The sequence below is a fragment of the Gobio gobio genome (genome assembly GCF_949357685.1).
Source record: "Gobio gobio genome assembly, chromosome: 25".
Taxonomy (NCBI): domain Eukaryota; kingdom Metazoa; phylum Chordata; class Actinopteri; order Cypriniformes; family Gobionidae; genus Gobio; species Gobio gobio.
The window spans coordinates 14,881,828-14,895,990 of record NC_137121.1 but is presented as its reverse complement, the minus strand read 5'-3'; the positions used below and the strand labels follow the sequence as shown (position 1 = coordinate 14,895,990).

The window sequence follows — 14,163 nt, the reverse complement described above, 5'->3', positions numbered from 1 at the left end:
AACGCCCCTCAGAGGATGAAGCTGATTGGATTGAGACGGACACTCGACCCCCAACTGGACCTAGTCCTCCATTTTATCCTCCTTCTACTGGGGTATTTAAACCTGTCAGTCGACATGCGCGTCGAATTCGCCCTGCTGTCTCGACTACAAACAAAGGCGTTTTGAGTTACATAAGACCGAGACAATTGGAAACCTCTAGATCCCCATTCGTAGTTTGGTGACTGTTAACCAGCCCCCTATTGCCTCCATCCGCCAATCGTTATGGCGCGAGAGTAAGTTGAGTGTTGTTGGCACGAGCTCGGCGCGAGAGCGCACGCCTAAGGACTGTATTTCACGTGTCGTGGCGTGACTCCTACTATTAATCAAGCTTTAAGTTTTAATCTTAAGAGTCAGGCAGTTTGGACATAATTCATTTTTAGATTGTTAAAGTAAACTGAAGACATCATGGTGACACTGACAGCGATCGCAGCGCCTCTCGGTCGGCAGATCCACAGACATCTGGTGAAACATGTCCGAAGCCAGCGCTGGATTCCTGCTCGGGCATGCAACTTGTCTTCGTGCTCCAGCAAATTAGCTCTGAGTCAATGTAAGTGCAGTTTTGCTATATGTTTTCTTTTTTTTTTTTGGTGAAGTTTAAGCTTTATGTAAATAGCCCCTCCCCCCATTGTTTGGTCTTTTTGATGGACTACTTGTGCACTATTTTTCATTCTCTCGCCACTAGGTTATATTACAGATGTTATATTGAAATGTATGAGTGGGTTGATGATAATGGAGTCACAATGTGTATGTTTTCTATCAGCGACAACGCCTTCCTGAATGACTTCCGGGTTTTGGGAATGTTTACATGAAACTCGATGGTTATGATCGTTGCATTGATTACGTCCTGGCAGCTGCAGTAGTGCGTTGTGTATAATATTTTTGTGGGGCAAATACACCTTGAGTTGTATCATTTTGTATGTATGAAATAACGCCATCTTTTTACATCGTGCTTCACAAGTTTTACATGTCACTGTTTTTCCACAGACCCCGCCCACAAGAGATATGGGCCATGTTTATGATGAACAGAACATTTCATTGAAAACAGCCCTGAAGATGCAATATAAGTCACAAGTTTTTTTGTATGTAAGAGCTTTTAAAAAATATAGTTTTATCAGGTTGTAGTTAGTAGGCAAATAAAGAACACTTAACGGGGTATAAAATAGGGCCCGAAACTCCTAAAATAAGTTATTTTTAATGTATTTTTTGCAGGTTGTTGTAAGGAGGCAAATAAAGAACATTAAAATAGGGGTATTAAATAGGGCCTGAAACACCTAAAACAAGTGTTTTTATGTATTTTTTGCAGGTTGTGGTAAGTAGGCAAATAAAGAACACTTAACGGGGTATAAAATAGGGCTTGGAACTCCTAAAACAAGTGTTTTATGTTTTTTTTGCAGGTTGTAGTAGGCAAATAAAGAACACTGGCCCCACTTTATATTAGGTGGCATTAAGTACTATGTACTTACATCAAAAAATAAGTACAATGTACTTACTGTGTTCAAATTGTATTGCAAAACACCTTTGCTGATATTGAGGTGGGATACGGGACGGGTAGGGTTAGGGACAGGTGTGGTGGTATGGGTAAGTTTAAGGGTAGGGTAAGGGTAGGTGTAAGGGAAGTGCCAACTCTGTAATTACAAATGTAACTACAGAAATTAATTTTTTACAGACTTTATTACATGCAGGTATTTTTTTGAATGTAAGTACAATGTAAAAACATGTATGTACACAATAAGGGCATTGTATCAAATGACTAATTAAAATGTTAGTACATAGTAGTTAAGGCCACCTAATATAAAGTGGGTCCAGAACACTTAACGGGGCATAAAATAGGGCCTGGAACTCTTAAAACAAGTGCTTTTATGTATTTTTTGCAGGTTGTACTAAGTAAGAAAATAAAGAACATTAAAATATGGGTATTAAATTGGGCCTGAAACCCTTAAATCAAGTGTTTTTATGTTTTTTTTGTAGGTTGTACTAAGTAAGCAAATAAAGAACATTAAAATAGGGGTATGAAATAGGGCCTGAAACTCTTAAATCAAGTGTTTTTATGTATTTTTTTTGCAGGTTGTAGTAAGTTAAGGCCACCTAATATAAAGTGGGTCCAGAACACTTAACGGGGCATAAAATAGGGCCTGGAACTCTTAAAACAAATGCTTTTTAATGTATTTTTTGTAGGTTGTACTAAGTAAGCAAATAAAGAACATTAAAATAGGGTATTAAATAGGGCCCGAAACTCATTAATAAAGTGTTTTTCATATATTTTTTTGTAGGTTTTACTAAGTAAGCAAATAAAGAACATTAATAAATGGGTATTGAATAGGGCCTGAAACTCATAAAACAAGTGTTTTTAATGTATTTTTTTGTAGGTTTTACTAAGTAAGCAAATAAAGAACATTAAAATATGGGTATTAAATAGGGCCTAAAACTCATAAATCAAGTGTTATTAATGTATTTTTTTGTAGGTTTTACTAAGTAAGCAAATAAAGAACATCAAAATATGGGTATTAAATAGGGCCTGAAACTCATAAATCAAGTGTTTTTAATGTATTTTTTTGTAGGTTGTAGTAAGTAAGCAAATAAAGAACACTTAACAGGGCATACAATAGGGCCTGGAACTCCTAAAACAAGTGTTTTTATGTATTTTGCAAGAATGAGTGTAACAAAGTTGTAAAACTTATGCTGAACTATGCTGTCACTCAGTAGGAGTAGTTATTTATTAACCTGGAATTCATCCTTTTTGTAATTGGTTTGCACACAAGAAGTATATAATGTATAACAATGTCACATTCTTGAATATTAGTTGTATATGTTTGTACTCCTATCTTTACCATGCAATTAGTTGCTGCTTCTAGCTTTCATTTCTTTTGTGTAGACCTTATCTTATCTAAACCCGATTAGTTTATCAAGTATCAACACAAAGCCAGTCATTTCCGATTTTAATTGTTTAAACCTCACACTGAAAGCCTCATAAAAGCAAAGAACAGTTAAAGTTTAATAAGTCAAGGTTACATACAACGAACCTAGTTGTTAAAACAAGTGAAGATTAACAAAGAAAAAAATATTGCGGTCTGACAGCTACATAGTTTTGGTAATGAAAATCACAGAGTAAACATCCCAAATCAAGTTTATTATAAAAGTTTGTTTTAATCTCCATTTAATCAAAGACTAAGCTTAAATAAGTATGTCTTTTGTTATTTTATAACAGAGTTAAAGTTAGAACCCATGCTGTGCTTGCTTGCCACAAAATGGGTCAGCACAGTTATAATCTCCTTTTACTAGACCACTTAAATGGTTGACAGGAATGAAAGTAAAGGCCGTTTTAATCTCATGAAAGACCTGTTGGTCACATTCTCTGGCCGATTTAATTCCTTTTGTACAATCTAGAGCATGTGACCACAATCTAAGCAGTTATTGTGTAAGAAGAGCTCCGATGGCAAACCTTCATGCTGTGTAAAGGAAGTCTTTCGTGTGTTTGCTTAAGGATTGCCTATAACATTCCACGTAAATGTCTATTCATAAAGCTGGCATAAAACTCTGCTGACTGTCTTCCTGTTAAGCGTTACAGTCAGTTTTTCCCTGATATGTCAGGTTTTTTTTTTCTTCTTTGAATCATCGAGTCACAGGAGGAAGCATATTTTCTTCTCCACTTTTACTTCTCTAACACATTCCAGAAGGACGGCTCGTCGGCTTTTTGTGCCGTTTTGGGTTGAATTTCTTTTTGCTGCTTTTTCTTGTTGGGATTTTAAACATTTAATTTCAGAACAAATGTGTAACGCAACGCGTGAGACTGCACTGTGTGCTGTAAAATGTAGGTTTATGATCTATCTATCTATCTATCTATCTATCTATCTATCTATCTATCTATCTATCTATCTATCTATCTATCTATCTATCTATCTATCTATCTATCTATCTATCTATCTATCTATCTATCTATCTATCTATCTATCTATCTATCTATCTATTCTATCTATATATTCTATCTGGTGTACTTTAAGTTTAATAATTTTTCTTCAGCTGTTTTTGTCATATTTGCTGTAAAAAGCTGCATAGATTTTCTGAAATGTCTTGTACTATTGTTAGACCGTCTAAAAGCTTAGTGTGCTGCCTACATAGACAGCCTTTTTGAGCATCATGCTTGTTTTTGCACATTTTTGATAGCCAAAATGCTGCCTAGATCGGTAGGTTTCCTTATCCTGACTGGTCATTCTCTCAAACTCTTAAAACATAGTTTTTTAATGTATTTTTTGCTAGAATGAGTTGGCAACAATGTTGTAAACTTAGGCTTAACTTAGATGTCACTAAGTGGGAGTTGTTATTTATACATGTGGATTTCATAATTCTTTGTAATTGCTTTGCACGCAAGAAGTATATCATGTATAACAATGCAATATTCTTGAATATTAGTATGCTTGTTGTATATGTTTTTTTCTCCTATCTAAAAGCCTAGTGTGCTGCCTAACTAGACAACATTTTGGAGCATCATGCTTGTTTTTGCACATTTTTGATCACTAGGTTTCCTTATCCTGACCGATCATTCTCTCCCCAGTACATCCGATGTGGCAGGGGCCACTTGCCATTCCCGGTGGAGATCGCCAGTCACCTATTGACATCGTGGTGCGCAAAAGCGTCTTTGATCCGCAGCTCAGACCACTGAAGGTGCAGTATGACCCAAGGACCTGCCAACAGATCTGGAACAATGGGTACTCTTTTCTGGTCGAGTATGATGACACCACTGACAAATCCAGTAAGTTATTTTCATCATCACAAATTTGCTATGGTATCCTTAGTATGTACTACAGTTACTAAAAGTAAACTGCGTTAGGAATCTATAAAGTAAAATCAATTAAAATGATTCTTTAGGAAGATCCCATATAAATACATTATGGTTTTACAATAGTAACTTTGTATATTACTTTGGTGGAGACTTTGCTTACCTTAACTTTCTCCAAGTAGGAATTTCCTATGTGAGCGTGGCTAAAATTGTGATACCAAGAACAAAAAAGAACATTTTGTGGCTAAAATTGTGATACCAAGAACAAAACAGAACATTTTGTTTTATTATTGTGCAACAACTAACAAATTAACTGTTTTGTGAACTGAAATGAAGCTCTGAAGGGAGGACCACTGGAGGATCAGTTCAGACTGTGTCAGTTTCATTTCCACTGGGGAGAGAACAACGCCTGGGGCTCTGAGCACTCCATAGACCGCCGCCTTTTCCCTGCTGAGGTAGCCTTACGTAAGATTTGAATACATTTTAAGGGATTCATAGAGCAATGAAGAATGAAACATGACTTTGTGACTCACATAGTCTTCTTTTTGAGCCATCTGGATGTCATATTTTACTATGAGGAAGTATATATCTCTTGCGACATAGAGCTTCTCTGTAATGGAGGGAGGAGACTTAACATTAGGAACAACCCACTGACATTTCCATTGTCAAATCTGAAAGATAGTCACCTTACTGTGCCAAAAAGCCAAGTTTGCGCTGGTGAGAATGTGACCTTGTTTCGGCTCTCAACACTCGTTTAGCTTTACTGATTTGTCTGTGTGAGTGTGTGTAACAGAGCTCAGATTTCAGTCCTGTAAATGAATCCTCTATTGCGTAAAGCGCTTTCATTCCCTCCTCCTTGGTTGAAACTTAACCGTGCCAGAATGAATGGAGGACTGTCTTTTTGTACAGATGTTTGTTTAAGCTATCGTGGCACGTCAAAAACACAAAACCTAGCTATGTTCAACAGGATTGTGTAATCATAAACTGAACCAAATGGAAAAAAGTCTCCATAATTATAGTTAATTTTAGTGTGTGTGTGTGTGTTTTCACAGCTCCATATTGTTCACTGGAACTCTGACAAGTACAGTTTGTTTGAAGAGGCTGTTATGGAGGATAATGGACTAGCTGTTATTGGAGTGTTTCTTAAGGTACTGATGTGTGTCATTATTGTCATACTTTTTCCATGGATCTTTAAGCTTAGTAGCCCTTAAGTAAATTTGATTTGGAATTTGCACAGGTTGGAAAGAGGCACGAGGGTCTACAGAAACTGGTGGATGCCTTGCCAGCAGTCCGACACAAGGTAAGGCATCAAATATTGTGTTTTGTACACATTGGCAGTGTTGTGAGTTATAAACCGAGATTGAGAACCTCAGAGCATGATATTTTGGAAACGGAGGGATGAGGGTTAATATTGTTTGGGTAGGGTTAAGTTATTACAGTATGTAATATTTTTATCCTTTGTCACCCAGGATAGCGTGGTAGAGTTCAACAAGTTCGACCCTTCATGTCTCCTTCCGGAGAACATCGATGACTATTGGACATATGCAGGTTCTCTGACCACTCCTCCGCTTACTGAGGCGGTGACATGGTTTGTGATGAAACAGCACATTGAAGTCAGTCACGATCAGGTAGGAGGCTGATATGAGACAGGAAATTGATGGGATATTTTCCCTCATAGCAAATTTAATGAAATAAAAAATATTTTTTGTATTATTATTACATTATTCTATGTAATATTCTTGGAGGAGATTGGAGCTTTAACTTTAATCTCTACATTTCCATAGTTGCTGATTAGGCGGGAATTTGGGGGTGGGGACGCTGGGGGACTTTAAGGGGACCTTAAAGGGTTAGTTCACCCCAAAATGAAAATAATGTCACTTATTACTCACCCTAATGCCGTTCCACACCCGTAAGACCTCCGTTCATCTTCGGGACACAAATGAAGATATTTTTGTTGAAATCCGATGGTTCAGTGAGGCCTGCATAGCCAGCAATGAAATTTCCTCTCAAGATCCATTAATTTACTAAAAACATATTTCAATCAGTTCATGTGAGTACAGTGGTTCAATATTAATATTATAAAGCGACAAGAATATTTTTGGTGCGCCAAAAAAAACGAAATAACGACTTATATAGTGATAACCGATTTCAAAACACTGCTTCATGAAGCTTCGGAGCGTTTTGAATCAGCAAGTTGAATCTTGATTCGTGAATCATGATTCGGATCGCGTGTCAAACGGCCAAACTGCTAAAATCACGTGACTTTGGCGCTCCGAACCGCTGATTCGATACGCTCCGAAGCTTCATGAAGCAGTGTTTTGAAATCGGTTATTCAATTCAATTCAATTCAAATTTATTTGTATAGCGCTTTTCACAATACACATTGTTTCAAAGCAGCTTTACAGAAAGTGCATTTCATAGATGTACAGTCAAAATGTTAGAAATACAATGTTAAAGAATGATGTTCGAAAAAGTTAATCAATCGTGTATTAATTTAGGCCATAACAACGCTGGCGTTGAGTCGTCTCTTCACAGGCGTGGAGTCGTCTCATCACAGGTGTCGGGGCATCCGAAGTCTCCATGAAATGCTGGATACAAACTGGAGCTGATGAACTATTTACCTCGGGACTAGTGTCCCAAGATAACAACAGAAAAGCAGATGGGAAATGATTAGCTGCTGTTCAGAATATTATATTAATGCTTTTGATCCGATTTAACTGTAGTATAAAAAGATAATTATAATGTGAATGCTTGGCTAAAGAGATGCGTCTTTAATCTAGTTTTAAACTGGGACAGCGAGTCTGAACCTCGAACAATATCAGGAAGACTATTCCAGAGTTTAGGAGCTAAATGTGAAAAGCCCTCCCTCCTTTAGTGGACTTAGATATCCTAGGAATGACCAGAAGCCTAGAGTTTAGTGATCTTAAAGAGCGCAATGGATTGTAGGGCGATAGAAGATCCGTTAGATACACTGGAGCTAAACCATTTAGGGCTTTATAGGTTAGTAGCAATAGTTTGTAATTGATACGGAACTTCACAGGTAACCAGTGTAGAGATGATAAAATTGGTGTTATATGATCATATTTTCTTGACCTAGTAAGAACTCTAGCAGCCGCGTTTTGGACTAACTGTAGTTTGTTTATTGAGGATGCAGGACAACCAGCTAATAAAGCATTACAGTAATCTAATCTTGAGGTCATGGTTATCACTATTTAAGTCGTTATTTAGTTTTCTTTGGCGCACCAAAAATATTCTCGTCGCTTTATAATATTAATATTGAACCACTGTACTCACACAAACTGATTTAAATATGTTTTAGTAAATTAATGGATCTCGAGAGAGGAAATGTCATTGCTGGCTATGCAGGCCTCACTGAGCCATCGGATTTAAACAGAAATATCTTAATTTGCGTTCAGAAGATGAACGGAGGTCTTATGGGTGTGGAACGGCATGAGGGTGAGTAATAAATGACATTATTTTCATTTTTGGGTGAACTAACCCTTTAAAGGGTTACTTCAGTGATTTAGCATTAGGCTTTGTATTTAAACGGTGTCATTTATGTAGTAGAAATGTGAAATTATTTTTGAATTTGGTGCCTTCTAGACTGTGAAAAGACAGAAAATTATTTTTTGTCTCATGGGGAATGAAAGACAACAACTCCCAGAATGCACTTGCTTCGCTGCCCACCGCGGCTCCACCCCAACGCTGGTTTCATTTTTATAGCAATACAATCATTTCGTTCAGCTAGAGAATAAACACTACAGTTAAAAACTGAATGTGTCTTTTTCAATAACGTGTGAGTGAGCCGAACGCAAGTCACAAGACAAACGCAGCTGGAGCAGGAGTCAGATTTCATTCATCACGAGAGCACAGAGCTGAAGTAAGTGCGGCCGTCATTCTCAGCTCGTGTCCAGTCTGGTGCGTTTTCAGATCGCATATGGAAGCTAAACTTTCATAGGAATTCATTGAAAAGTTGAAACACTCACTTTCTCTGCACGGCTCCGTTATGAATGCCAGAGGCCGAGCCGTGCGCATTTACATTCTGTGAGTGAGATGAGAGATCCGTCCCCTGTGGGCGGGTTGAAAACATGCGGAACAGCTCCCTCTACTGGCTGTAGTCTTTAGGCTCTGGCTAAAAAATCCTCCGATGATGCAAACTGACGATATTTGCGTCATCGGAGGATTTTTTTCCAGAAATAAAATGCATAATTCTCTCGTCTCAGGGGGATATGAGGGGGGGAAAGTACCATCATTCGAATATACTACCTGGTTTCTGCTGATACAAAGCTTAATGCTAAATCACCGGAGTAACCCTTTAATATCACGGCTCCACTTCGCGCTCACTACTGCGCAGACTCGAGACCACCTACTGGTGAAACGATGTAATTAACAGTCTTTATTTGAAGCATCAAGTTACTTTTAAAAGCTTATTTACTCTATTTTCATTGCTACCGTAGACATCAGTGTTTATGTCCAAAATATAAACTTTTATCCCAGTTAGGCCTGTCGCGATAGTTAATAAATCAATGAATCGCACCATAAAAAACAATGAGCTTGACAATTTTTCCGTCCGCGGTAATTACCATTTACACGCTTGTTTGTTTTCCTCGTCTCTCTCTCTCTCTCTCACTCTCTCACTCACTCCATACTCATACCATAGACAGTAAAAGGGTTTATACTCAACGCGCAGTCTGCAGGTGCCGGTGTGATGAGACGTCATGCACAAGTTACAAAATTTGACGTGCACACCCCAAGCGAAAAAGGGTCTCGCGCACTCAACGTGCACTATTGCCCGCTCCGCGTTGACGCCATTTTTGCCGCGCGCACCCTCGCGCTCGTGCGGATGCGTCAAGTTTAAACAAGGCTTAAAGCTACACTGAAGTTGGCAGTTTGATAAATGCAAGTTAATTCTTCTGCTTAATCTTTGTGTGCTAAAAAGGCACAAGTTCCTGTAGAGATAGCAATACATATTCTCCTTTTTTTGCCAAATAAATGAAAAGCATGTCATCAATGTCTTCTCTCTTGCTGTATCAAAATCTCACCTAGCTTTCCTCAGAGATGGTACCAATAAGGTGTTTAAAGTCAAGTCAAATTCACTTTGTGCATGATTACATGATATACATTTTTTTTTTAATACTGTATCCTAAATTGTGGATGATTAAGCTAAACATCATATACTGAAGTACATTTCTGGAGTGTTAACGATTAAAAGAAAAAACAACAACAAGAACCGAAAACCGTGACCCTAAATCGTGATACGAACCGTGGGTTTTGTGAACCGTGCCACCCCTAATATGCACCTAAAACACAATCATCCGTTGCATTTTTCATCCATTTTATTTATTGTTTTTGGTATTTATTCAAGTGCATTTTTTGTTAACAAACTGAGAGTCCACTGCTTTTATTGTTTTTGGTTGTTTTGTTCATTTATTGTGGATATTTAAAATGTTTTCCGTTTTCAGTGTTAAATAGTCTTTAGAAATAAAAGTTTATTGATCTTTGAAAAGGTGTACCTGCATTATTATACCATTATCATTATTTTAGATGAAAATGGTCTCAGAACGACAATATTATCGTTTATCGCAATAATTTCTTGGCCAATTTATCATCCAGCAAAATTTGTTATCGTGACAGGCCTAATCCCAGTACTTCCATGACCATTTGAATACAGTGATCCTTGTGGTTGAAAAGACAATTCGTTGTCAGTTAGGAAAAAGATCACGCTAGTCGTTAGTTCTGTTTAGGAATAATAATATATATTCTTCTTCCTCTTGACGTCAGAAAGCTGTGGAAGGTCAGAGCAATTTGTGTTTTTGCTGCTTAGTTTATCAAACAACTCATGAAAGCTATAAATTTAAGCGTTGAGACACCTCTCACACTGGATGTTTTGACTCTGCTGGGAGTCTGTTTGTTATTCCGACTTCATGTTCCACTGCTCCATGGTAACCTGGGAAATGGAACGGAAAAGCTCATCTGGCTCACTGCTGACATCTGTTTTCTCTGTTCATCTTGTGTGTCTTGTTACATATAATCTCCTTTTTTCTCTCATTCTGATCTGAATACCAATATTTGGACATGTTTTTCATTTTTAAATATTCTCATCTATTCTTTTTTTTTTCTTTTTTTTCTCTCAGTTGGCAGTGTTTCGAAGCTTGCTTTTCACATCGGCAGAAGAGCAGGTGCAAAGAAGTATGGTCAACAACTTCCGCGTTCAACAGGCTATGAAGGGACGGACTATCCGTTCTTCTTTTTCCCCCTTCCTCCAAGATGCTTCCCCGATGGAGTAGCAACAATGACCTAATTCACACTCTGACTTCCAAAATATCCACAAAAAGACTCTTTATTATTGGGTGCTGATATCCGCATGGTCTTAACTGGATTTTGTAAATGTTTCCAACCAGATATAGATTGGAGAGATCCCATGGAAAGGGATTAGCAAAGATATAGTTAAGTTATTGAAAGAGTTTTATTCCTCTGTCAAAAGGTTCATCCAGTTCATCGTTATTTTGCTGTATTTGTACAAGTATTGAAAACAATGCTAGAATTCAAGAAATTCTACAACACGCACAACATTTCCTCTAACTATAGTGGCAAGGGGTGTCCATGTTTGAGGACAAACAGCCCCCTCTTGTGGATCACTGACAGAATGCACAAGTCTAGTTTTAGGGCATTAGACCGTGTAAAGTTTTTAATTTTGTGTATACAGTAGTTTTAGTTTAGTGGTACATTTACTTGGTTTGTTTGGGAATTTATTTTATGCATGATACTGCACAATGCCTTTTTTTAGATGCTAAATAATCTTAAGTATTTTCAGTAGATCTAATACATCTAGACTACATCTATCTAGACTAGGCTACATTTTAAGATGGCTGTATAAATAAGACTAGAAATATTGTCTTTATAAAAGGTGCAAGTTACTTTAGAAATGTTAAAGGAAAAGGAGTAGATTAATGCGCACAATTGTTTAGATGTGCTTCAGATTTGTGCAGAATAGTATATTATCATCCCTAGTGCCTTTTGCATTGGACATAATCACTGATTAGTCCTCCATTGCACTCATGTAATCAGTTATCTGATCAACTGCACAAGTGGTTGGCCATATTTGCCTTTCGGTAAAATGTGCCTCCTATTCTCTTGTTGTCACAATCGTAATTGTTCATCTGTGGATCTTGAAAGTGTATTTAATGTTGGTGATTTTAAAAATAAGAATGTCTTGTCAAATGTATTTGGGAGCACCCGTATGTGTCTTTCCATCTTTCAGAGAGGGACCTCCATTTTCGAGCATGTGTGCTCTGTTTAATTTCTCCACTAGAGGTGTACATGAAACCAGGCATAATGTAGAAATGAGATCTACAGTAAGACCAACTGATTGTTATATTTCAATACTGGTGCATTCCGTTTTCCTTGTCTGAAATATGCTGTAAATGGCAATAAGAATGAGACTGAATGAAAATGAGACACTAAAATTGTTAGTAACATCCAGGACCTCTTATGTTGATAGTATTATTTATGTGCATTTACATGTCTTTTAGATGGATGATAATATTTTGAAGATGGTTGAAAAGGGTGGTGCAGAAACAGCAGAAGTTCTACATGCAGCTATAATTACCAAGAGACGCTGGTCTCTTCGTGATGGCTGAATAACAATGCTCTTGTATAAACTGTCCCTAAAGTGGCCTCTCATTTGAATGGGCCACCTGGTTTTCTCCCTATTGGGTCCATGGTTGAAATTCAAACGGATTGGAACGCTGGATTTGCACTGTACAAACTTTAGGTTACAGGGAAACTGGGATCCCTTCCCTCCACCTGCCCAAGTTTTTAGCTACTCTAAGAGTAGTGAACATTCTTTCACATCAGGAGGTCCTGGAACAATGTTTTCTCATTGAAGCAGCAATGAATAGTGTGTGTGAAGACGCCTTTTGTTGTTGAGTTTGAATTATGCAGTGAATGAATTATGGATTGAGGTTCTTGGAAATTCTCTTTTGTTTTTTTGCGGTTGGCATTGAGGGCCATGTTGGCATGGTTTTGTACATTTTTTTTTTTCACCCATTTTGTTTTTCTTTTTAAGTAGCTTGAGGCTTTCTACTTTTAAGGGAAATTAATAAACGTGGTTTAACACTAAAACTAGTTTTGTTTTATAGACAGCCCCTTTATTTATCTGTAGTCATTTACATAACTGTCAAGCTGCCTATTATACATTTTCTTCCAAACTTCATTCTTTTATTGTGTGCAAACTGTATTATTCGTTATTAGTTTTATGAGATTTTACAAGAAATGGAAGTGACTGTATTTGGCCCATTTTTGTTTGATTTTCATTTTGCTGACCTTTTGGGTGGATTTAAGCATGTGCCCTGGGGATTTAAGCAGGAAGAGGGTGGTGCCGGAGGTCTACGGAGGCCCCATCCCAGCAAGCACTGTTGCACCAGGTGCCGGTTAGGTCCGGATCAGCTGCATTAAAAAGTGTGTGTTTTGGCGGATTTAGCAGAGGGGGAGCCCACAGACCCAAAAATGAACATCAACAAATGCACAATGTAACCTCTCATTCATGCTGTCTGACATGTTGTGTATTAACATTTTATGTTTAAAAATGAAATAAAACAATCTTGAGTCATGTCTTCAGGGGTGGACTGTGTTATTCAGACTTCTAATTCCTTTAAACTTTTTTAAAATGCTTTTAGATACTCTTGTATGAAATGACTGTTTTTTATTTTTATTTGAACCTTTAATCAAAAATGAATTTGCAGGGTTGCATAACATTACATCAGTACATTCATGACCAAATGTAGGCCTTACTGAACTTTCTTAATATTTATTTACGGTTATGGAGTGCCACTCCAGAAAGTGTATTTTTAGATATAATTTACCAACAAACAAATTTTTTTTTTACATAAATGTTCCCTCTGCTAAGATCTCCGTCAACCAATATTATGAAATACCTTTTATAATAGTAATATCAAATTATTAAAGCTTAAAGAAACAGAACAGTGAACGAAATTCTAGGTCTAATTCTAGTTGGGAAATTATCATTTTGGGACTATTTGCAAATAATATTTGCATTAATTTGCGTCAGATATATCCTTAGTCTCGAGATTCTTCCCGTTAGTGAATAAATACATACAGTAGATCCGCATTTAACATTTGAATTCCTTAGTCTGGTCTGGTGGTAGAATTTTTGTAAACCATGTCGAAGGTTACAGGTTCTAGTTTTTGTTGTTTCTTCGAAGATGAATTGAAGATGTTCAATGATTGTATATTAAGAGCATGGACACGTTTGTGTGCATTTTGTTTTGGGATTTCACCAGAAAGAATAGATATCCCCGTAATGACATTAAGCGATATATTGACGCGCT

At 37.3% G+C, this 14,163-nt stretch overlaps 1 protein-coding gene across 3 annotated transcripts; it reads left to right on the top strand.

Annotated features, from left to right (window-relative positions):
• The first annotated feature begins 17 nt into the window (after window positions 1-17).
• Window positions 18-12,411, top strand: ca5a (carbonic anhydrase Va). Of its 3 annotated transcripts, none has more exons than XM_079809663.1 (7): window positions 18-586; window positions 4,589-4,786; window positions 5,150-5,268; window positions 5,866-5,961; window positions 6,051-6,113; window positions 6,283-6,441; window positions 10,948-12,411. In XM_079809663.1, exons 1-7 carry the CDS (start codon window positions 445-447, stop codon window positions 11,098-11,100), a joined length of 930 nt encoding a protein of 309 aa, XP_079665789.1. In that variant the 5' UTR covers window positions 18-444; the 3' UTR covers window positions 11,101-12,411. The 3 variants fall into 3 exon arrangements, with proteins under 3 accessions (XP_079665789.1, XP_079665790.1, XP_079665791.1); XM_079809664.1 differs by lacking the exon at window positions 18-586 and adding an exon at window positions 3,469-3,847; XM_079809665.1 differs by lacking the exon at window positions 18-586 and adding an exon at window positions 3,685-3,847 and having other exon boundaries at window positions 4,555-4,786.
• Window positions 12,412-14,163: the final 1,752 nt, after the last annotated feature.